Source organism: Zootermopsis nevadensis, unplaced genomic scaffold, assembly GCF_977971745.1.
Source record: "Zootermopsis nevadensis isolate Lab colony 2312 unplaced genomic scaffold, Znev_1.0 Znev_ptg000030l, whole genome shotgun sequence".
In the NCBI taxonomy this organism is placed as follows: domain Eukaryota; kingdom Metazoa; phylum Arthropoda; class Insecta; order Blattodea; family Termopsidae; genus Zootermopsis; species Zootermopsis nevadensis.
In genome coordinates this window covers 5359915-5383709 of record NW_028259162.1, presented here as the reverse complement: position 1 = coordinate 5383709, position 23795 = coordinate 5359915, and the positions used below count along the sequence as shown (strand labels likewise).

Below are 23795 nucleotides of genomic sequence, written 5' to 3'. Positions count from 1 at the left end.
ATAATCACCATATTTGCCACCGTGTGAACCTGAAACCTCGAGGTCCTCGGCGAGCCACCTCTCTTACTTTGAAGAGGATAAGCCGATAAGAATATGCTGACTCGACAAACCCGTACCAACTTCCGATAGCTTTGGTTATCTCGTTTGATGCCTCACACACGTGGACATTTACACTGCAGAGTTAGAGCAACAGTTGCATTATCAAGCTAATTCCGTTATCGATATATTTACCTACGTCAAATACGCCCAAGACTTAGGCCCAGTCTTAAAAGCTAATAGCTGCACAGTCGATCGAGTATTTAAGGAGCCCGAAAGTTTATTGATGTAATCCTAAAAAGCACACGATTGGTCCCACCTAGAGCCATCTCAATCCAGTCCACGCCCTCATATCCCGTCGCGACAATATCTTTTATCCTCCCATCTGCACATGGTAGCACCCTTTACGTTTCGTAACTAAAATATCGCATCTCATCGTCTTCTGTTTCACCCCTAACAATATTAAGCGCAGAAGCTCTTCACTGTATAATATTCTCCATCTTCCCGTTACGATGTCTTTATCAGGTCCAATATTCTCCCTACACTTTGTTCTGAAACACTGTATAGCTTTCCATAGTTTCTGTACTACGTCTTAGAAAGGTCGTGAGGGCTTACAGAACTACGACCTTCTCCCACTATTTAAACATTATTTATTGATACAGTTAGGCACGTACTTCCGTCGGTCATTCCCACAATGCATTGCATCAGGAGAAGTGTCTGAAAGCAATGCACATACTACAATGTATTGAAAATAACTTAAGGGCAGACATGTTTGCGTATGGTCGAGATAGAAGCGATTATGACTTTTATTGGTGGCGTTTTTGGAAAGATTTCGCGAGAAATGACGTCTTAGAATAGTTAATATCAGTTTTTCTCTGTTTTCGGGCAGTGCACAATTATATTCCGAATTCTAGTTTACTTAACTGTGCTCTGTCAACTGCATACGTGATATTCTTACTCTTTGCACAACTCAAATGTTTTCAGCATGAGATAATTCACAAAAATTAAGAGCCAAGAAAAGTAGTACAAAGAACAGTGAGACAGTGCAAATTTTAAAGACACACCTAGACATAACCTTACTATACTTCAATCGTTTCAAACAGTAACGAAATACCAACACAGCAACTATAAACACAGCAGTACCCAGGATTCATAATCGAAAACTGGCGTTAATTATGATATAGGAACAAGTGTTTATGCCTTCATCGCAAACTTTTCTTTTCTTTCAAATTTTTGAAAACAAATTAATCAACGCCATGCATGTCTTGGCTGCTCAAGATATGCCCCGCCATTTATAGAAGGTTCATCAGTGAGTTGACAGGAGCCGCCATAGTTCCTGTCCCGCCGGAGCCAAGGAAAACTCTGATAAGAATCACTTTTATAATGTCTGTAAAGCCATTTCCGAGCGGGGTAGCTTTAAACTCATAAACCCTTGTATAAAATTAAACTTGCTAACAAGTAAGACAAAGCCGATGCCGGGATATGAACAGCACACCACGTGGATTAAGACACTTGTTAGTCATATGCTGCCAAGTTCAATTTGTGTAAATCAATTAACTTACCCTGCATCGTCCGTCACTAGATGTTCCAACATCTGAATTTTTAACATAGCTGGATAGTAATCCTTAGTGCACTTATAACAACACTTGAACAGAAATCCGTCAACATCACCACAACACAGAATAACACACTAGCAACTAACTCACTGCGTCCTACTTCCTACTGTCCGTCTCCCTCTGCTACTCACTCACTCGCTTGTTTTACAGCGTGACTGCAGCGCTCTAGTATGTAAGCGGTGCCACGAGAAAACGCATATAAAACATAAATGAACTCTCGTATCTTGCTCGCAACTCCCTACTTTCCTCCCCCACCATAAACAGCCGTGAACCAGGGAACAAAAAGCAGATGGAGGGCTGACATTAATAAATCATAACACAATCCCCATTAAATCGTGTTCTATCTTCGCCATTCATGATATGAGGGCAGTATACGAAATTGCAACTTTTATGAATTATGGGGCCACGCACAACACAGTACCTGTGTGGATAAGATAATGAAATGGAACAGTTATGTCAATAAAGTGACCAGGGGGCTTGAAGACAGGGGCTTCGTATGCCGGCAGATGCAGGGACATTTCTCTTCGCCAGAACGTCCACAGACCCGTCATTCGGTCAGAAGATTTTCGAGGCAGATCTGCTTTTTTTTACGAGTATTTCAAATGGTTTCTACATACTGTTATTCTGTCAAATTAATTTGTTCTTTGGTGCGATCCACAGAATATAAAAGTAATTTCTGACCATCGGTTATGACTATTTAGCATGCATTCCTTGCATAAAATGTAAATGAAGGCATAATAGGTAGGTCTACCTATCCGCATATTTCATTTATGAAACTAGCAGATGATTTCGATGAGATTTGTTACTGAGTCGAAGTTTCAATGTTTGTGGCGATGGAACCTTATAATACGTAAATTTTTCTTCTGGACTTTGTCCAGTATTTAAATTATAAAACTATGTATCGACAGCTTGATTCTGGGGTACACGCAGGAGGGTCGGTGTAATGCACTACCAAAACGCCCGTAACTAAGAAACAAATGCTAATTCGATGATGCCGGCTGGCACACTGATTCACTATGAATGTAGGCCGCACCCCCTAGCGGCAGAAGCTCGTACTACATCCGATTCGCCCTCTATTGACACAGTCTTGAAACTTTCCGATCGCACCTCGTACAAGACGTAAATTTTTCTTCTGGACTTTGTCCAGTATTTAAATTATAAAACTATGTATCGACAGCTTGATTCTGGGGTACACGCAGGAGGGTCGGTGTAATGCACTACCAAAACGCCCGTAACTAAGAAACAAATGCTAATTCGATGATGCCGGCTGGCACACTGATTCACTATGAATGTAGGCCGCACCCCCTAGCGGCAGAAGCTCGTACTACATCCGATTCGCCCTCTATTGACACAGTCTTGAAACTTTCCGATCGCACCTCGTACAAGACGTAAATTTTTCTTCTGGACTTTGTCCAGTATTTAAATTATAAAACTATGTATCGACAGCTTGATTCTGGGGTACACTTCTGCTTTCTTGAAAGAAGAATGAAACAAACAAACAAAGAAGGTAATTAAGAAAAATTAAAAAGGAAAAAAACCCATCAATTTTTCATTCATCACAAACTAGCATCTGCAGTTTATTTTCTTCGATGAAAACGCGGAGATGAGGCACAAAATAAACACGTACGTTAAGACTCGAAGTTGAATGCTTTGACTCAACTGCAGTTACTTGCCAATTGCATTTACTAAACATTCCGCTGAAATAATGTAGACCTAATGCCTATAGTCATTACGTCCTAATTACTTTTACGTGTAAATGATAGCAGATTTGCTTTATCATTCAGCATTATTCTGTCAAAATTTTCTGTATGTGTGAAGCCAAGTATTTCTTAACCTCGGTACTAGCTGGAGGTGAGTGGCCAGCTTTTGCTGTGGCCTTGTGGCTGCACAATCCCGGTGCGAGTTGGACAGGAGGCTGGGTGAGACCCAGAGTCAGCTTGAATTGTGGTAAAACAAATTACTGCTCCTGTCGAGGATTGAACCCCAGTCGTCTGTCACGCAGCCGATCTCTTACTTCCCGGGTGAAGATTTCTACTGAACCTTCCTTGCCCTCATTTTATTCTCTGACTGTATCTCTGGAAGCAGAAGATTGAGCAAACACCCAGAGGCACACAATCTCGTCTTTCTTTTTGTTCCAATTTACATTCATTGGTTTTCCTTAAAAAACCTTCACTACTAATCCCTTTAAGGGATGAATCAAGGCGAACACCGGGATGCTGGATATCTTCTAGAACTTTTTTCATTACTTAATCACAAAGACGTCTGGATTTTTACTTCCGCTTTTCGTTTGTTGACTAATTTAAATGCTACGTACGTGGAAAGGGCCTTCGGATCAAGGCAATCCGTTCTTTTGATGTCGCTATCAAAATAATTTCCTGACTTATATGGAAGTGTAAGGATAAAACTTACATTTTGGCAATTTACGTGGGTGTGACAGACGTGCTTTTGGTACACACAAATAAACTGATATTATATTTGGTTTGACAAGGTAAGGGAACAAGCTGTTTACGGATTAAAGTGTCGGCTTTATATTATTGTCTTTCACTTACATCATCTTAATTCCACAAGTCAATTGTTATTGATTACGTTTGCTGTATTACAATTTGAAGTACTTGGTTTACAGTGGAAATCGGGCAGTGGCGGATATTATGGCATTCTAGAGCAGTTGTAATCAACCTTTTTTGTTCGCGTACCCCCAGATATAATTTCTCTTCCAACTTTGTACCCCCAAAGTTGTTTGTGTATAATTCAAGTTATACATAGCATATAATTTACATCTAAAATATATTAAATAAATTACATTACTGATTATCCAGTGTTTATCATAAAATATATTTTTTTAAAATTTCACGTACCCCCGGGAGTACGCGTACCCCAGGTTGAATACCACTGCTCTAGAGTGATTTAATTTTAAATATTACTCGCCGCCGTGAGAACCTGAAATCTCCCCAAGATTCCGTGGAGTTTAATTTGTACACCCCCATACGCCATCGTGTTTCTCTTTCCGTCCACACACAGAGGTAGTCAAGAACTGAAGATTTAGAATCGGCTAAGGTTGTGGCTCTCAGAGGGCTGTTACGCCACGGATTATTATTAACGTTGATGAGGCGCATAATTGCCTCCGATTGGCCGTGCACGAAATTAATAACAACTTCCTACGCACGGACACGCACGAACCAGTGAACGGGTTGCAGGCAGAGAACTCCGTTAATTCTTCTCAGCACGAGCGGCGTATGATTACGTCATATTTGGACCGACGATGCCATCAACAACAATAATAACTCCATGGAGGTGAGCTATTCTTAAGAAATTAAATGTCGCTCACTTGGTCAAGAAATTCCACAGCTTTTCTTTGTGAAATTGACGGTCTATTACCGTGTCCACAAGAGCATATCCAAAATTGGACAAATTCAGTTCATATCCTCACACCTAACTTCTTTAAGCTACATTTTTTATCTGTATACTCCTTCAACACCTAAGTTTCACAGGTAATTATCATTAGAATCTGAAATTTTTATTCGAATGTGGTGAATGTCTGACGAAACAACGAAAATGTTTCCACAGAAATGTCTGTATTGCAATTAACTTTACAGTACGCTTTTTGGCCTGGAATAAATAAGCATCTAAGCAAATGAAGTGTTCAGAATCTCACAAAACAAGACAGGAAGTGTGTCTGTAGTTCCCGTGACGTCGTGAGGCAAGACCTTCATATCGTACGAGTATTTTCTCCTTGCAAGGTTGCAGATGAGACACAAATTCTTTTCGCAGTTGCAGATCCATCTGCCTCATTGTTGCAACTGCTGACTGAATATTCGAAGAATTAATAACAATGAAATCACGCTTCTGAACGCAGTGAAATTTTCAATGGCAAACGGCGAACTGCTCGCGGCTGCCATTTCTGTGAGGTAACGTGTGTGCGCGCTAATGAAGCTTCAGTGGCCATTAGAGAGAGATTCAAGGTGATTATGGCCGCTGTGAAGTCAGTGAAGCCGCGTGAAAACAAATAGCTGTTCGTCCCCTGATTCATTTACGGACATCAGTTGGAAGCAGCTCATTCATTTATTTAATGACACTGTCAGTGACTCTGTAACTTGAGACTACAAAGCGTCTAATGACAGATGATTAATTTAATGGTGAATTGGAAGGGATATTGAAGGAAGCGGTCGTAGCCGAATTTAATCACGAGAAAATTCAGTCAGGATGGCCGGTCTCCGAGACTAGACTCAAGACCGGGATATCTAGAGTAAAAGTCTGTACAACTGATCACTTTAACCGAATTTCGGTACAGCGCAATGCAGCGTCGATAGCAGAGCAAAATCCTTCCAACAATTTACTCTCGTCCCATTCTTATGGAACAGCAACACTTGGTTATGCAAGTTGTCTACTCCTGTAGGAAAAAAGTTGTCAGTGGAACCACGGTTCCGGAGAATTTGACGTAAATACGTCTATACGGAAAGGACGTTTATATATCGGCTTTATGCTAAATATTTCCTTTATACATGCTTTACAATTGAGGTAAGTTTGATTAAGACATTGCTTATTTAACTTGAATTAGTTACGCTTAAGATGGGTCTGTGGTAGCTGAATGTAATGTAAAGTAATGTAATGAAATGTAATGTAAGGTAAGGTAATGTAATGTTTTATAGGTAACAACAATGCCGAGTAAACAGATGACGTTTCCTAGGTAACAACAATGCCGAGTAATGTAATGTAACGTTTCCTAGGTAACAATAATGCCGAATAAACAATTGACGTTTCCTGGGTAACCAGGTTATACTTTTTGGTTTCCCTTTCCCTTTTTTGCCGAATGACCCTTCAATATAGACGTATTTACGTCAAAAATAAATAAAAAAAAGTGACAGACGGACATGGACCAGCCCAGAATGTGTTCTCTCACTTACATAAGCCAACCGGTAAAACTGCCCTGTGCCTCACACCACATCACGCAGAGCTCGGCCTAAGATGGAGGTGAGTGGTCAGCTTACTGCTCAGGCCGCTTTACCCCACGCAAAAGACCTTCTCATAGGTGTCATTGTACCGGAGGGTGGGTAGGTCGTGAATCCGTCTCTGAGTGTTGTAGCGCAAAAGAAAAATTCATACAGCTGCCAGGAATCGAACGGTGGCCGCCTACCTCGTGGTCGCCCTGCAAGGACATGCGAATCCAAATGCCTGTAACAATGCTGCTGGCATCCCTAAACAGCGAGCTGGTTCAGCTGGTAGTTATAAGTGAATCAGTTCACGGCCTACTAGATATGACCGGTCGTCTGATAATAAAGTCATCGTCCGTGGAACTTCCTTTGTGGGGGCAGCTGTCATGCGAGGGTGCCGCGACGCCGATGGGCTCCAGAGAACAAATTAAATGTAAATGTAAATAGAATTAACGAGAGGTCGGGCGGCTGCTCCTTGTCTCAGTGAACCAAGAGATTCACTGTACGGAACGAACCCTTTCTTTATTGTGATTTACTGTGTTCACAGCATCTGCTGCTCGGATCGGTGACACGGGGGTTGGGCGAGGAGCATCATTAACCCTCCTGGCGGCACTTCCCCTCACACGTAATTCAACCATGTGCCTCACTGACTCTAAAACTGCATGGGCAGGTCTGTGTTAGAAATAACAGCGTCAATTAGAAGGTAGAAGTGACAATATTTTAATATAATTTCAACAGTCTTTTTGGATGAAAACGACTGTCTTCTGTGATATTACGCCTTGTAAGCTGGTACCGCCTCCATCATTAGAGCATCTTTTTCCTCTGATCTGTTGCGCCTCATCTTGATTCTGAAACGATCAATTCTTTCAGACATCTGGAGAGAGAACTTAAGCTGGGAAAAGATCCTACCATTTGCACAGATACTTCTTATATTTATCGATCTGACAAATAAAGCCTGCGCAGGCTTAAAACGCCAATGAATACGTCTTTCAAATGTGAAATCGATGTTATGTAATAAACACAGAGCCCATTCGAGTCCTAAATCGTCAACTTCAACTACTTCACCACCCAGTCACATCAGACCGAACAGCTAACCTCAAATGATAACACGACTTATTTTTATTCAGGTCTCTAGGATCTGTTCGAATTTTGACGGGCGTCCACACTATCTTGAGAGTTTTTGTCGTTTAAATTTTGTCTTACTTAGGATTCCCAAACGACTACCGCGGTGCGGTGGTTAATAATCGTATTCGTATTCGGGGCCTCGGTTTCGAGACTCAGACGAGGAAGTGGACTTCCTTGTTGAGGTTCGTCTGGGATACGAGAACATCAGTCCCTCAAGGCAAACAGTGAGAGAGTGAGAGGAGTTTACGATAGTCCTCCACTTGTAATATTGGCAATGATGACTATGGAGTCTCCTTCTTCGACGCAAGACCCTTGACTCGTAAACCACATCGCTCGACACTCACTGAGGTCAGGTGACTGTGTCATGTCTGCTTCCTCTCCTTATCTCTCCAGGTTACATTAGGACTTATGTAAGCAGATTCTCAAATCACTGGACTGTAAATAATCTCTACAATTGACAGCGCCGTGTAACATCGTACGGACCAAACATGGAATCGTCGTTATTAGAACAATTCTAACAATCTGTTGTGCGTGTTGCATACGAGACAGGCAGTATGGACAATAAAAGTCACCGGAGGTACGAACATTGAAACACGCCCCTCGTGGACCGAGACAGCAGACGGGAGCGGTACGTCCATTTCCCACGCCTCGCAACCTCCCACACAGGGATCCTATTTTTTTATGAATCTCAAAACCCTGTCGGTGGGTTGTCACGGTGACAGAACCGTAGATGCTATTGTTGAGATTGACCCCGTGACTCCCTAAGAGGTCGGAAAGCGGATACGAAAGTCACGTGACGTATCGATGTCCACGAATCCCGCTAGGTGTTGCGTTATATGATCAAAAATGCACAGCAGATTTCACAACGACAGTTGGCCTGGGAATGAAATTTTTAAGATTTCAGGTTCCCACGGTGGTATGAAGACGACTGTCTTCTGGGATGCTGCGCGGTGTAGTCTGGTCGAAATTGACCGACGATTCATTGATGCTTACTGCTTCCATCATCATCATCATCATCATGGAAGCAGCAAGCACCTCTGAAAGGTCGGCAAATTTCGACCAGACAACACCGCGCAGCATCCAGAAGGCAGTCGTCTTCATTGCCACCTTTATATTTCGTTAAATATTCTCCATGTGGAAACATGTTTGCAATTAACACGTCACAATGAAATTTAAAAGCAAGCCTGTTTTATGTGATGAAATTTGGTTATTTTTTATATCTTTGATTGTTATAAAAATCTTGATTAAAATTGATTCTGTGTTTTATATAGGAGAAGCGTTATTTTTAACCTTTGGGGACCATAATTAGATTCGTCCAGCCTAATGCAGTGTGGACCTCCCAAATATTAATCGAAATAAATCAAGTAGTTTCTAAGACAAACCATGTGGATAAATACGAACTCCCTAACCGTATTCGTTTTACGCAAAAAAAACGGGCAAAACGTAGCAGAAAAGCCAAGACTGCGTAAACGTGATGAAATGAGGCTAGGATTTATGACGTCACGCAGAGCCTTGCAACAGATGTGACGTCAGAAAGTCTTTCTGGAAACCAGATATAACAGAGGTGGCATCACGCACCAACAGCCAGTTTCATAACCAAACCATCACCCGCGGTTTAAGATCACGCAGTGAAAACTAACAAATACGCCTAATATAAAGATGGCTGTCTTTCTAGGTTGTAGCGCCCACAAAGACAGCCATCTTCTTACACTCACTGCCGTGAGAACTTCAAATCCAACAGGCGTACTACAGATCGTATGCACTATACGTAGTAACAACCGCGCATTCAACGTCATTAATCAACATAAATGCCACGTCAGATGCACAAAATTAAAGACTTTTAGTGAAATTAAATCAATGTCATAAAGATCTGCACAAACCTGATCGGTGAGACGAAACTCCATAACAATACAGACATATAGTGTCCTTAACAAAATGTATTAATTTTAAATTAAATCGTGTCGAAAACTATCTTTCCGCGTAGGAGTAGATGTTTTTGGAGTTGAGGGAGGGGGGTAGCCGTAGCTTTAACTCTCTAAAAACATAAATATTACGCAATGACATAATTAATCAACCAAAAAACCAGCAGCAGTTAATGAAACAAGGGCCTGGTAAAAACATTGCTGCCATACGTGCTTGGAGAACATCTGGCTTTCATCTAGTGTATCTAATTAAACGGAACGTAGGTTGGTCTGACATGGGCGTGAAGAGTTGGTTCGCTCACCCAATAAATAATAAAGGCCGCTTCAGCAGTCAGATAAATGGAATTACCGTTCAGCAGCTAGTTGCTAAGTAGAACGCTCACAACCTAATTTTTGTCACTCGGTTTTCGAGGCTGGAATTCAAGGATAACTCCGGCTTCAGGACGTGAGGCATGTCGAGGTCGATTCGCCCCCACTACACATCCATCCTGAAGATGAAAACTGCAATGTCTGCCGAAACGTTACTTAATACTCAATATTCGATGCGGTTCACAGCCGAAAGCTGTAGTTACTCACTCCCTACCTAACTTCTCAGAAAATGATTTAACCTCTAAGTCGAAATTTCATTTAAACCTTCGGTAGACCAAAAGATGTTACAGTTTTAAAGCGCATTCGAATAAAATAGAAAAGCGTAAGATATTATTTGGGTGCGAGGTTGTGGACTGGATTCATCTGGATCAGTACAGGGTTCAATGCCGGGCTCTTGCACTAATTGTTACCACCATCCATGCTAAATACTCCGCCTAACAAATGCTCATCAGTTCAATAACCACAATCGCGATAAATGGCAGACGAAGAACAGGAAATATGCGGCTCTCCGCTGGACAGTCACCACCATTTGGTTATTTTTTAACGCTGTATCAATGCCAAGATTATGTAGCGTACATCATGGAACTGTGTGTCGTGGTAACTGAATCAATAGTAATATATGGCAGAAAGCGATTGCAGAGTGTTTAAGACATCGCACTACTCAGAACTTCAGCCTTGAAGATGGAGGCAGTATGTTACTCCGAATCGTTGGTACCTACCTACACGCCTATACGGCGTCAGATCCCAGTAGACCAACATCGACGCTCAGAACTTGGTTTCAAGAACAGAAAATTACCCTGGGTGAAAGTGTCTCGCAGAGACATCGGTTGCCGCTAAACGATTAATCGGATCTGGTGGGTCCGTTGGTCATTCGCTCTGCCATGCGAATGTGGGACGCGGTCGAGTGCGCCTTCGCTAGAGTGGAAACTGAACTCACCGACAAAGTTCCACGTGCCAAGCAATTAGGAGGGCGTAGTTCGGTTTCTTTTGACTTCGTTGAAGCATTTTGCTTCCACCGTGATGGGGGTTGGAAAATGCATCGCATATTCACGTAACCAGAGGTCCTCAGCTTTGAGATTGAGCGTAGTTCCAGAGCTTCACCATTAGAAAGTTATCATCTACATTACAAAAAAAGTCTTAGGACTGGATGGACGTTTGACACTTCCCACTACACAAGAAAAATGTTTCATATATATCAGCATCTTACACTGGTTGAGTACTTTATGTCGAATGCCACTCCTTCGTAGGACGAGCTGTTTTTATAGTATTTGAAAAGGAACAGCAGTGATCTCAAATTCGAATAATATGCTTGAATTTAATATGTATCAGCTAGGAAAGGTCACTGGATGTAGCTTGGACGAAAAATGAATACTTGGGAAGCTTTCATAAAACGGCCACTAGCAATATCGAAAAGATGGAAGGATAACATTAAGATGGATGTTAGGTAAACGGATTGTAAATAAATACATCTGGTTCTGGATCTATCCAATTAGCAGCGTTAAACTTTGGGTTTCTTCTACAGATACTTTTTAGAGAGATAAGATAATAATGAAATGAAGAAAAGTGCCTGACGAAGAGCTTCTCGTATTTTGCTGCTCTCCTGACATTGTTACGGTGAATAAATAAAGAGGTTCGAGTCCGGCGATCATGCAATGTGCGGGTGGAAAAAAAACATACAAAATCCTGACCAGAAGAGACCACTTAGTAAGATGCAAATTGTTAAATGGATTGAGCAGACCAAAAAACGGGGTTCAATCGTCTACTTCTGTGAACAAGGCGACGAGAATTCTTTATAAATCTGGACTCCATACCACATACCGGCTTGCTTACAGCGGAAACGAATCAATGGACACTTCGCTGTCCATTAGTTCGCGTGGCGACAGACCGTCTGCGAGCATTGGAGAGACTCAATTGGCTTACGCACGCTAGACTGCCGCCAGACTTGGTGACGGCCTATTCCAGCCTGTGTCAACAAATTCGCAAATCGCTTTTCGCACCGATTGCCTGCCGCATAATCACTATTGACGGACCAAGCTGTTGAATACAGTGCCATTAACTGAGACCGGCTGGACATTTCCACCGTTTTACAAGAACAGAAGACGGGTTCTACCGGCGGCGAGTATGAAGAAAGTCTTTTATAAAGAACTACAGACGTCTCAGAGCCGTTTGCTGCCCCAAACGTCTGACACACAACACAGCGCAATATTCCAGAAGACATCCATTTTCTTATTCTTCCAAATTTCGTAAGTTATAGTGGAGAACACAACTGTTCCGCCACTGACGAGGAATTACGAAGGCTGTGGAAGAGGGGAGGCAACCATGCGGGAGATTGCGTCATCGGACCTCGGACCAGAATTCCTGCCGGCAAAGCATTCCAGCCACATTCCTGTCCATGCTCACCCCTTTATACTTCTCGATGGAACAGGGGTGGATGCTGCTTCCCTTCACAGTCACAGAGCATGATCACGAGGACTGAGCTGTCTGTACGGCATCAGTGGCGTACAGATGTTTGTTAGCACGTTTTTCTTAATTACCCACATAAAAGAAGTTCCTACTCACAAAACTAAATACGGAAAAACACAATTAACACGAAAGTCGGATCTGAGATTCTTACGACGGCAAGTCAGAAGATGGCTGTCTTGTGGGTTGTAGCTCCGTGTAGTCTGGTATAAGTAAGTAAGTAACAGAATTATTTGGAACTGAACAGACCTGTGTGAAAATATGCCCTTGATAAAAAATCGAAAAGAATAATGGAAGAAGTGGTCGTAGCCTAATTTAAAACAATCCCGGCACTTGCCTAAAGGCACTGAGGAAAATCCCTGAATACGGTACCCGGTCTTTGGGTCGAAATTTGATCCCGGGACGTTCTGAAAACGAATCAGGGGTCCCAATTATCTGCTGAAACATTCAATGAGAAGTTTAAAACTTATAAATATAATCCTAAAGAACCCTATTACGTTTTACCTCGCCGACAGATGCTTCAATGTTTGTATGCAATAGGATACTAAATGCGCCAAGTCATCCTATTCACTGAACGATAACGAGTACATAATACTGTTCACTCAAATGGATTATCGTCCATTACACTGTAAATCGTCACTTAGACACACCAGCCAAGCACGATGATACGATAAGTTGCATAACAACAGGGCGTTATTGTTGCTAACGCTTACATATTCGCAGTAATTTCTTACAATAGATTATAACGTGAGAGATTTTAAAGATGATTTAACTCACCCCACTGCCTACATTTTCGTCGTATGTCCGTCACGCAAAGTTTTGTTAAAATCCAGAATCCGGTTCCGAAATCTTACCTGAAACAAATCAGAAAAGCTACAGTCACACATAACAGCTTCTTATTTGGTAAGTTTTGAGGTTATCATGGCGGCGAGTATGAAGGCGACTTATGTTCTGGAATGTTGCGCCGAGTGGGTTGGTAGTAAGTAGTCTGGTAGGCTTTCGGAGGTGATTGCTGAAGCCATCATCGGGGCGCCCTGATGATCGCCTCTGGTTACCACAATAGCGACAACATTTATGATCATTATTATGCCATGAATATGCACCTACAAGTGGTTAATTCGCAATCTTTGGAATCACCTCCGAGCTTAAAATGTTGGAGAACCGAATATTCTAATCGAAAATGTTACTGGGTTTCTTCGTAGACCCAGACGAATGGCTTGATAATATCTTCAAAGAATTTACAACCGCCTCCTTCCAAATTCTCAGGTGTTCACCGTTCATGATCATCTTTCATAGCATAGCACTGGGACAGTGTCTTTAAATAGCACAACATATCAATAAACAGAAACAACTATCATCAGCCGATCAGTTCGTGTCCAAACACGACGCATCTGTTCGCCTCAGTTGTTCAGATTTTCTGAACTTCCGAAGTTTTCTGTCTCTTTTCGGGCTTCATCTTATGTTTCTGTTTTTCTTTTAACGTTTCTTTTTTACTTTCAATCTGTCTTCCTCCATCCCCGTTCTTTTTAAATAGCTCTTTTTATAAACGTCCTGTTCTATGTTTTCCTTCGTCTCTTCTATTACCCTTCTGTCATAAACCATCCATCTTCCGTCCTCTTCCAGCCACCCCCCACTTGTTGTCTTTATCTCGGAATGTCTCGTCACAACCTTTACACAAGTTTCTTAAACTACAGAAACACATTTACCATTGTCTCAACTTTGTTTTACAGCAGAAAATTCCACACACAGAAGGAGAAGACAGTCACAAACGTCGTCTTTTGAAAAGTATGTGGGAAACATGAAGATTATATGAAGACAAGTCTTCCGGGACGTTGCACTGTGTAATCTCCAGGACGTTCATCGACGTTTCAGAGGCGTCCATCAAAAAGCAACAATAAAATGCTTAGTTTTGTTGATGAAGTTGATAAAATAACTCATTTACAACAAGACTCACCGAGTGGTGGGGGGGATGAGAACTGCGCAGGACCAAAGGGATGTGTTTAACCAGCGAGCAGCAAAATTAACTAGCTTGATAGCAATGATGCAAAGGGGGAATTTGGCAACACCGGACGCCCATTTACTACAAAACCAATTCTACTCTTGTAGTCCATGCAGACATCCTTATTGCAAATCCCCTCTGCTCTCGCTGCATCAGTCAGTGGGATGCTGAATGGCGTTCAGTGGCGTGAAGATTAATACTACAAAGCGCACATGATGGACTCCACAGGCATCCCTCGCCAAACCGGCGGTTACGTTCTTGATAAAACATCATTTCTGTGGCGAATTTCAATTTTGAAAACTGTACCCAAATTCAGATCCAAGCTGGTTTCATAAATGAAACCCTGGCATTCGTTTGCAACATGTGAAGACAATCAGGACAAACGTCAGACAGAACAGAAGGTCCATGGAAACTTAAGCACAAGAGAGTGAGCGAGAGTATTTAAACTGTGCTCGGACCATAACATTGCATAAGAGACATTAAATGATAGCTTAGAACATATTTATTGCTGTACACTGGCAGGCCTATATCAGTTCTAAGAGTTTAAAGGTCAAATCAACACAGATCACACACCCCTGCCCCTTCAGAATTGATTTTTTATGAGATTGTAGTCCCAATGGAGACTTAACTACTCTGCCAAATTTTACTTCCTTATGGCCAGTAGATTCTTGACAGCAGACAAAGAAGAGGCCTTCATGTCTGCACGCCACTGGCAAGTAACGATGACAAGCATTCGGCCAATGGAACAGTCAAGATACCGGACAAAGCAATCTCAAGACGAGCGCGTGCCGGTCAGACTGAGAATTGATTTTTCACACTGTCTCGTAATTGTCCGTCCATCATCGTTCAGTACAGTCGGTTCATACAGAACAACGCATTCATTTCAATGTTCCCGAATATGGCAACTGGGGTTCATTGCACGCTTTTCGTTCGTTACGCACTACGTCGAATTGCTTGACTCCCCCCCATCCCCGCGTGCTCTTCAAGAAGACGCTTGGAAACAGAGCGAATACAAGATTTGGAGTCGAAAAAAAGGAACACGGGCAATGAGCAGCTAAGACTATATTTTTAGTGTTTCGGTTTGCTTTGTTTGTTTCTTAGTTTATTTAATAACACTTACTCAACTGCATAGGCTGTGTAGTGTCAAATCATAAGCTGCTTGTTAATTACGGATTTGAAAGTATGTGGAAGCATGCGATCATGGCGCCTCCTGCCTTCTGCCAGTTGACACAGAAGAACTGAGGAAAACACGGAAAGATCAGGACAGCCGGCCATAGAACGGAGAATCGAGTTCAGAATCTCCCGAACATGAAGGCGCCGTGTTAATTATTCAAGCCATCTGTAGGCCTTCAGTAAATAAGAATATAAACACAAATGACTGCAAAGATAAAGTTTTGTATGTTAAATAGTATACATAATTTATAAATCAATTTCAACAATTTTAATTACCTATATATTAATTATAGCTAGTTAAGATTCGATTTATTTCAATGACAGCATATATAGTTATTTCTTATTACTAACCATTTGAACCGCTAAGTTCGTGTTAATAATGCTTCAAAATAACCGTTCCAAGAAAATAACATGTCCCCATTACAAAGATCAATTTATTAATGAGGTTAAGGGAAATAATTCTTTAAACATCAAACTATAAAGGAGTAAGAGGAGTGCAGAAATAAATCTGCACAAAATTTTTACATCGATATTAGACTGAGGTGAAATGCCAGGTCCAATCCCTGGCTGCATCTGCATACAGTACTCATTTAATTAAATTTCCGTTAAACGAGAGTCTAAAGACTTATTCAAGTTAGACGATGAAATTGCTTTGTCACGCTACGTCAGGTTATAGAGCATGCTGACATGGCAACATTTTGTGTTCATTTCATTTGTTTTGGGGCTGGAGAACAGAAACAGACATCGATTGTGACGCCGCGTACTTTGACAAGTGGACATCAGCATTTCGAAGAAATGTATCGCCTCCATCCTGAAAAAGGAGACGACACGTTCCTCCGAAACCTCCGTGTCCACCTACAAGACTGCATGGCGCCATTACCTATAAGACCACAATCGACATATTCACTGCCGTGAAAGCCAGAGATCTCGCAAAGTATCATACCGCCGTGCTCGTTAGGCAATTTCTCCAACACATGTGCGAAGCGGGTGATCGATAAGGGAGTTCTAGTGGCTTTCTGCTGTATCTGTTGTTCTACATAATCGTAGGCCTATTATCAGACCAAGAAGAGTTAAATGGCTTCATAAGAACCATTAAAATTTGCGATTATTAAAGCTGTTAAAACATCGAAGAATAAAGAATATATCAAAAGAAGCACCAGTTCACCGCGTTAATGCAAATTTTCACTGTAAAAATAAGATTTGTAACTATACCACACTATAAAACAATGTAAATTCGTCAGAAAACCACACTCAACATTACGAAGAAACACATTTACATAGGAGTGCTATTTGGAGCTTTTGCCTTACAATTACTCACTCCCTCCCTCCTTAATGTAGAACCGAGTAAATTGCAGTAGCGTATTTATAGTCATCTTCAGATTTACCGCCGTGAAAACCTCAAATCCTACTTAATCCATTACTCATCATTCTGTTATGTACCGACGGAAAAATTGCTTAATGTTTTCACACAAGGATACCCAAATACAGGATTTAAGATAGAAGTCCCACCATCGAACTAGGCTGCGGAATACCGGCAATCTCGTATGTTGAAATATATTTACTCATTCACAAGCCACGAAAGAAAAGGCAGACGAAGGCCACAGACCGCGGGAAGACACTTTTAAAGCTGGTACAGTTGGGTCTGTTATGTTGCTAGTTCGTGAAGACAAGAAGAAATATTGTTCCAATGAAACAATTTATCCAATATCTGGAGCCTCAGTAAAAATTTCCAGGAATATGTCTTGAAACACTAGATATGAGATCCGGAAGTGTCAACACGAGAAAGCGACGTCAGCAAAAAAGCATCGCTCATCATTCTCTTCCACATAAAAGGTAGTGACGTGGTTATAGTAAGAGAAGGGGAAAATCAATAGACAGTATAATACGAGAGTTGACAAAGAATGCAAAGATAATAAGAAACAAAAAACATGTGTGACAGAAACTGGATGAAGACCCCTGGAGAAGGTGCTGGTTGCATAAACCACGGGAGCTTACTCTGCAACACCAACCTGAAGACGCATGAAAGGCCAAATGACCTCTGCCGTTGATACAGCGCCATCGAAAAATCTATGCACGAAATAAATAATAAACTCGTAATACGTAGGGAAATTATCGAGACCTAAAGAATGGCATGACGATAAAATTTTCTCACGATAAAAATTCTCAAGACAACTTCCGAAAAAATAAACCACTTAATAACCGGCTACAGGCTACGAGAGACCAGACCCATAAACTTTTTTCTCCTGCCCCTCGATGATGCAAGGAGCAAATCTCGTGGTCCATAAAATTAACGGTACTCCAGCACCCTCCACCTATAATCAACGTGCCTCAACTGCTTCGCCTTGGGCGCTGGGAAGCTGTTTATCCCTGTAAGACTGGCTTCATGAAACACACAGACTTTTCTTGGACTCTAGGTAAGTAGTCCACAGTGCAATCCACGGTACGTGTACAGTTGATAAGTTGTGGTAACAGAGTGAATGTTTTGATTTGATCAGAAGACTCAATTATTCATTTTAACCTGTTATGAGAGATTTAGATGGCGACATGTTACAAGCACATCTGTTGACAGCGTTAATTACTTGATTGTCCTTCGATTACTTCACCAAAGGTCGCTTCGTATTTGGTGGATTCTCAGCTGGCTAACCCAACGGAGGTTTTTGAGGACCTCCTTAATTTGTCTAGGCAAATACTGAGAAAGGATTTTAAAAATGGCCACCAGCAGAAATTTGGGTAAAACATAATCAGCTTATTTTCTTTCGTTTTAAAAGTTTCCTATGAGTGAATGTTTAGGTACCAGTAGTTTACGTTCCACCTCCAAAAGGTAAAACTTTTGTAAGACTTGAGGTTCTCACAGCGATGAGTATGAAGATTTCAGTTTTCTGGGTTGTTGCGCCGTGTAGTCTGGTCGATGTTAACCAACGTTTCGGAGGTAATACTGCCTCCATCATCAGGGCGAGATTTGAAGTTTTCACAGCGGTGAGTCTGAAGATTTCTGTCTTCTGGGTTGTTGCGCCGTGTAGTCTGGTCGATGTTAACCAACGTTTCAGAGGTCATACTGCCTCCGTCATCGGTAAAACTTTTGTTTTACAACACAAAACAACACAAACACAATACAAAAAAAGTTATGTATGTTAATTGAAACTTACATTTCTCCTCACGATGACCATGACTGCAAGAAATTTAAACAGTCGAAGCCTTACCTGCAACAAAAGAGAAATACAAAATTAATTTCTTATTTACTGTGTATCGCATAGAAGTATGAGGATATGAAACAACAAAAGGAAACGAAGAGAATGGGGGAGAGATGGCGGGATTAGGATTTCGCAGAAGATGGCTATGTAAGACGAGTTGCAGGGTTTCCCAGTGAAAACTACGTACTGGTACTCGTACATTTATGATTCTGCACACTACCTTCAGCTTTGCGCACACAGTTGCAGCGTCTGACACGAGAGCACAACTCATATTCAACTTCTGCGTACACAGGATCACGTGTTTCCTATCAGCAATGAACTTCTACACAATTCTGTATCAATTCCCAGTACCGAAGTTCAAGAATTGTGGACATAGGGCTAAGGAAAGAATTCAGTTACGTAGCAACATGTGATTTGTGATGCGGAGATACAAATGTTTCTACAATGTTTGCACAACGTAAACTTCTTGCCTTGACATGATTCGCTAAAAGTCCCTAAAACGCAGATAGCTCACGATATGACAGTAACCTTTGCACCCTGACCGACCGCCAGAGCAATGTCACTTCCGACCACGTGGGAGAGAGGGTAACGTAGAACTAACAGTTCCATTGTCTTGTCCAGCACAATGCAGGCGTGACGTCACGATCGCTGTTGATCTGATAGGACCAGAACACGAGTAGCTCGGGACGTGATCTTCTCTTGTCTTAAGAGGCTGACAGTTCAGTGCACGGCAGGACTGATGCAAAATGAAGAGGTGGCACGGGGGAACAGAGGTGGAAGAGAATAAGCAACGGCGAAAGAGAGGCAAAGAAGATAAAGAATTATTTTGTTTTCGTTTGTTTTTATTGTAGTCTAGATGTTTATTAGTGTTTGCCTTTCAAGGGCTCTTTGCTTTTGACAAACACTCTAATAAAGAAGATGAATTAGTATTATTATTATTATTATTAACGTCCCATACCGGCTCGAGTATTAAAATACATCCCCCATAAAACGAATTGTTTTTCTGCATTTTCTTTTTATTTTGAATGCAACTTAATCTGAGGACTGTGGTTTGTATTCTGGAACGGCCTAACTGGGCCATTAGTGTACTGTGTAATGTTACAAGGGAGATAACGAGAGGCAGGAAGTTACTGCGTTGACTAGAGGCCATTGTTCGATCATCTCCGATACAAACTGCTGGCAGCGTAACTAAGGGCGACGATCTCCAAGCTGCGAGTGATATATAAACGTTCCGGGGATTCCGCTTGTATTGACGATCTGCATTAAATTAACCACGAGCTTACTTCCGCTTCCGATGAGAGGCAAACAAACCTCTTGCCTGTCGCTTCTTATACCCGCCATATAACTAATTAACAAACTAACTCACTCTTTGGAGCATACTCCATCTTGAAAAGCGGCACCTTAAAAATATAAAGTGGTGGAGGCAAAGCTCCACCAGCTCTAGAGTTGGGCACAAAATTGAAGCGAGAGGTGGGTGGATCACTTTCAGAAGAAAGAGTCCCTGATATCCACTGAATATGGCGTTTGGTGGGGCCCACAGCCGGTCTGGACGTAGTAGCCCTCCCGGGAACTGAACCCCAGACGTCTGTACAGCAGCGAGTCAATATACTGACTGAATTACCAAGATGTAGGCCTATGTGTTTGTTTGTTTGTAACATAAAACGAAAGCAAAATAAAATTTGAAGACTAGACAGTGTTAAAGGACAGTATTAATTTTTAAACAGCAATAAAGAACAGGTTTGAGTTACAAGTGTTCTTAAGCAACATGCTCCATAGTCTCAAAGTTTGCTCACGTAATTCGAATTATTCTCAATTACACCACATTCCTTTACTTTAAGAACAAATATAATGTCGTACAGTTTAACATTAACAAAAACACACACACACATGTGCGTATTATGATGTTTATCCACATCGTCACATGACGACAATGGGTTTCCAAGCGACAAAACATGGCATTACTTCCAAAAGAACAAATGAATCAAGACGACACTCATTTCAATGATTACTTATACGGACCAATGAAACCTGTTTTACTTTCTTCCTCCTGGTTAAAATGAAACGACTGATTCCTTCTACTGTGTCTATTCACTAAAAGCTGTATAGAAATTTTCCTTATAAACGGCACTGCAAAAATACGTACGTAGAATTTGAGGCTCTGACGGCGGTGAGCACGAAGATGGTTGTCTTCTGGGTTGTAGCGCCGTCTAGTCTGGCAGAAGTTTATATCAACGTTTCAGAAGGCCTTGCTGCCTCCATCATCAGGGCAATCACCACCCTTTTTCAAGACTACACGGTGCTACAACCCAGAAGACAGCCATCTTCGTAAAAATACTTTTGCCATGATTTTACTTGTTGCTTCAAAATCCAGATAACCTGCAATCTAATAGTCTTGTATTACGATCAGCAGGATTCTAAAAGCAAAACATGTCGAAACTGCCTCCAGTTCGTCCGTGTGAACGTATAGGACACTGTCTTCACAACACGAGTTGACCACTTTCACACAGACAGAAAATTAACAAAGATGAAGCAACTAGTTTACAATATTATATATAAATTTCAACCAGATTAGAACGATCAAGAAACAAATAAATAAAACATCTAATATGTTATCTCCACACTTAGCTGTTATGAAACAAACAATTCGTAAATGTTCGACATGCCTGATTAATGTGGTCTAATTTTAAATATCACTCTCTGGTATTTAAATTAATCATGGAATAATACATTCTGTAGACATTTGGCATTATTCGTTGGACGAGGAATCTGTCGCTAGGCCTCAGCTTACACAGGTCAACACAAATAACTCTTCCCTCTCCCACGCACATTCAAAAGCATGGCCATTAGCCCGCGAGACAACTGTGTTCGGATTTTATTAATCTTCCTAAAGTTATATTGTATGTGACCATACACACCAATCAGAGCTGTTACTAGTTGGTTCATCGGGTTTTTGACTACGCTGTATTGACTGCTCAGATTATTTAGTGTGCAAACCAAATGTCTCGACCCATGGTTATTACAGGCCAAATTTTGTAAACCAAATGCAAACCCTGTCAATGTTAGCCAAGAGCAGAATGTAACTGCATAAATAAGGTCAAATATTTACGCTTCTTTTGCAAACAAATTGATATAATGAATGCAAAATGGGGAAAGTCGTGTCTCTCCGTCCAGTCCGTCCGCTTGTTTCATCTGCAAAAATTACTAAACGGATTTCGGTGTGTTTAGAGTCTACGCTAAAAATCATTAGTAAAACATTTACTGCTCAAAATGCTAGTAGCTTTTATTTTAGCGATTTTTCACTGTGGTACATGTTTTTATGAAATACAGGGGAAAATATGACATTTGAAAGCGTCGATGTTGGTCTTCTGGGTTGGCGCCTACCTACAAATCCACATGGCTTTACAACCCAGACCGGAGATAAGGTCTAGCTATATCGATTGGGTCCAACAGAGTAGGTTCAACCTGAGGAAGGAAACAGATTTCAGTCTCAGAAACGTCGTCTTTAATTAGAAATTAGGGCGATGAATAAGTCCAATAAGTTTATTATTGTATTAATACACCATCGTAACAAACCGCCAGACTTAATTTAGGTAAGATAACAGAAAAGAAGATAAATACTTCTGATGTCAGTTTTTTCATGAATGTAATTTCGATTTGTTCAGTTTCGAAGTAGGTTAGATTAATTGGATTAGATTGGGCTGGTCTGAGAATGAACACACACGGCCGGCAGTGAAATTCGGTTCCATTCAAGTTCGTGCCTCGAGCAGGGATATGAGACAGACCATATCATGTCAAAAGATCTGAGGAATGATTACAATGGTTTAACGTTACAGATAATCAATAACATAAAAGAAGAAACACAGCGAATGAGCGGTAGAAAACCATCCGCTATCTCAATAGCTGGTAAGACGTGCATTTTGTGTTCAATAAGGACAACAGTCAGAACCAGTTTATATTACTGTTATTTTCGCGAAAGGGAAATTAAATCATGATAACGCCAATAAAGTGACCTACTACGATAAGTTAACAACCTGGATTCGATTCCCTGCATGTCTGTAATGCTTCTGAAATCAATTCAGCCTCTTAAGCAGTTAGTACAAGGAACGCCCTTTCCGGGAAACAAATAAAAGAAGCGTAAACATTTATTCGTTTACAGAATCCTGAGATACTGAGTCAGGGAAACTATCATCTTAACGAAATGTAAAACTCCATGTTATTTCAACCTAAAATGGAAAGGAAAAAAAACATGGCTTCTACCTGAAATATGCAGCTGTTATTCGGCACAAGGTACTTGTAACAGGTCCAAATGTCTTAATATTGTAATGTTTCTTATATACTAGTGCCATGAAATTCTTTATTCTGTGTTTGAGACAAAAAAAATTTTGAAAGGGTTTCTGCTTTGTCCCAGAGTCCATAAGAATTTCGAGAGCTATAAATTATTCGAAATGTCATCACAAAGCACTGATCGTAGATGGCGGAGGTAATTTAAAAAGCAGGTCGGGGGACCGCGTGCAAATGTATTATAAAAAAAACAGCCGACCAGAGAACGGGAACACGAGGAGGACTGAAACTCTTAAAACAAAGGACTGAAATAGGACCGGGTGTTTCGCCATCCTACAGCCAAGCGCTACCGCTGGGTGAAACGTAACGTAATATGGACGTCTTTTACGAACATTAGACTAATGACATTTCGCGTTACCTTCTCACCGCCGTGAAATCCTCAAATCATACTCAGATTCCGTAGCCTGTGATTCTCATCAGATCACGATAAAGGTGAAGGTTTTCAACTTAACCTTAACATATAAAATTCTTTGAAGTTGAGTCGAGATAATAAGTTATTTGTGGTAAAAATAAAGCTGCCCCGTGCAAATAAATTCATTTGGAAATGATGTATATTATGACAGAAACTCTAATGGACGTTCGATCTAGGAATACAGACATTTTCTACACCCACTTGAATTTACATACAGGCATAC

General features: G+C 41.1%; 2 protein-coding genes and 1 long non-coding RNA gene across 5 annotated transcripts in view; 1 reads left to right on the top strand and 2 right to left on the bottom strand.

The window, feature by feature from the left end:
* Positions 1-23795, bottom strand: part of RapGAP1 (Rap GTPase activating protein 1) — a 165124-nt gene that overhangs the window by 122112 nt on the left and 19217 nt on the right. The window contains exon 1 of one of the 2 annotated variants that reach the window (XM_087358490.1): positions 1599-1791. The exons of the other annotated variant lie outside the window; for it this stretch is intronic. Coding sequence (XP_087214616.1) covers positions 1599-1645 — 47 coding nt within the window. The 5' untranslated portion in view covers positions 1646-1791. Of the gene's footprint in view, positions 1-1598; positions 1792-23795 lie in introns of those variants that run through there. 2 annotated transcript variants of the gene reach the window in all.
* Positions 5185-7288, top strand: LOC110834381 (uncharacterized). Of its 2 annotated transcripts, none has more exons than XR_002544568.2 (2): positions 5185-5611; positions 7128-7288. It is a non-coding gene; the product is annotated as an uncharacterized LOC110834381 (long non-coding RNA). The 2 variants fall into 2 exon arrangements; XR_015537802.1 differs by lacking the exon at positions 5185-5611 and adding an exon at positions 6892-7013.
* Positions 7351-23795, bottom strand: part of LOC110834383 (uncharacterized) — a 68114-nt gene continuing 51669 nt past the window's right edge. Inside the window, exons 3-5 of the mRNA XM_087358502.1 lie at positions 18775-18828; positions 13234-13310; positions 7351-7428 (exon numbers count right to left, since the gene is read on the bottom strand). Coding sequence (XP_087214628.1) covers positions 13242-13310; positions 18775-18828 — 123 coding nt within the window. The 3' untranslated portion in view covers positions 7351-7428; positions 13234-13241. The remainder of the gene's footprint in view (positions 7429-13233; positions 13311-18774; positions 18829-23795) is intronic.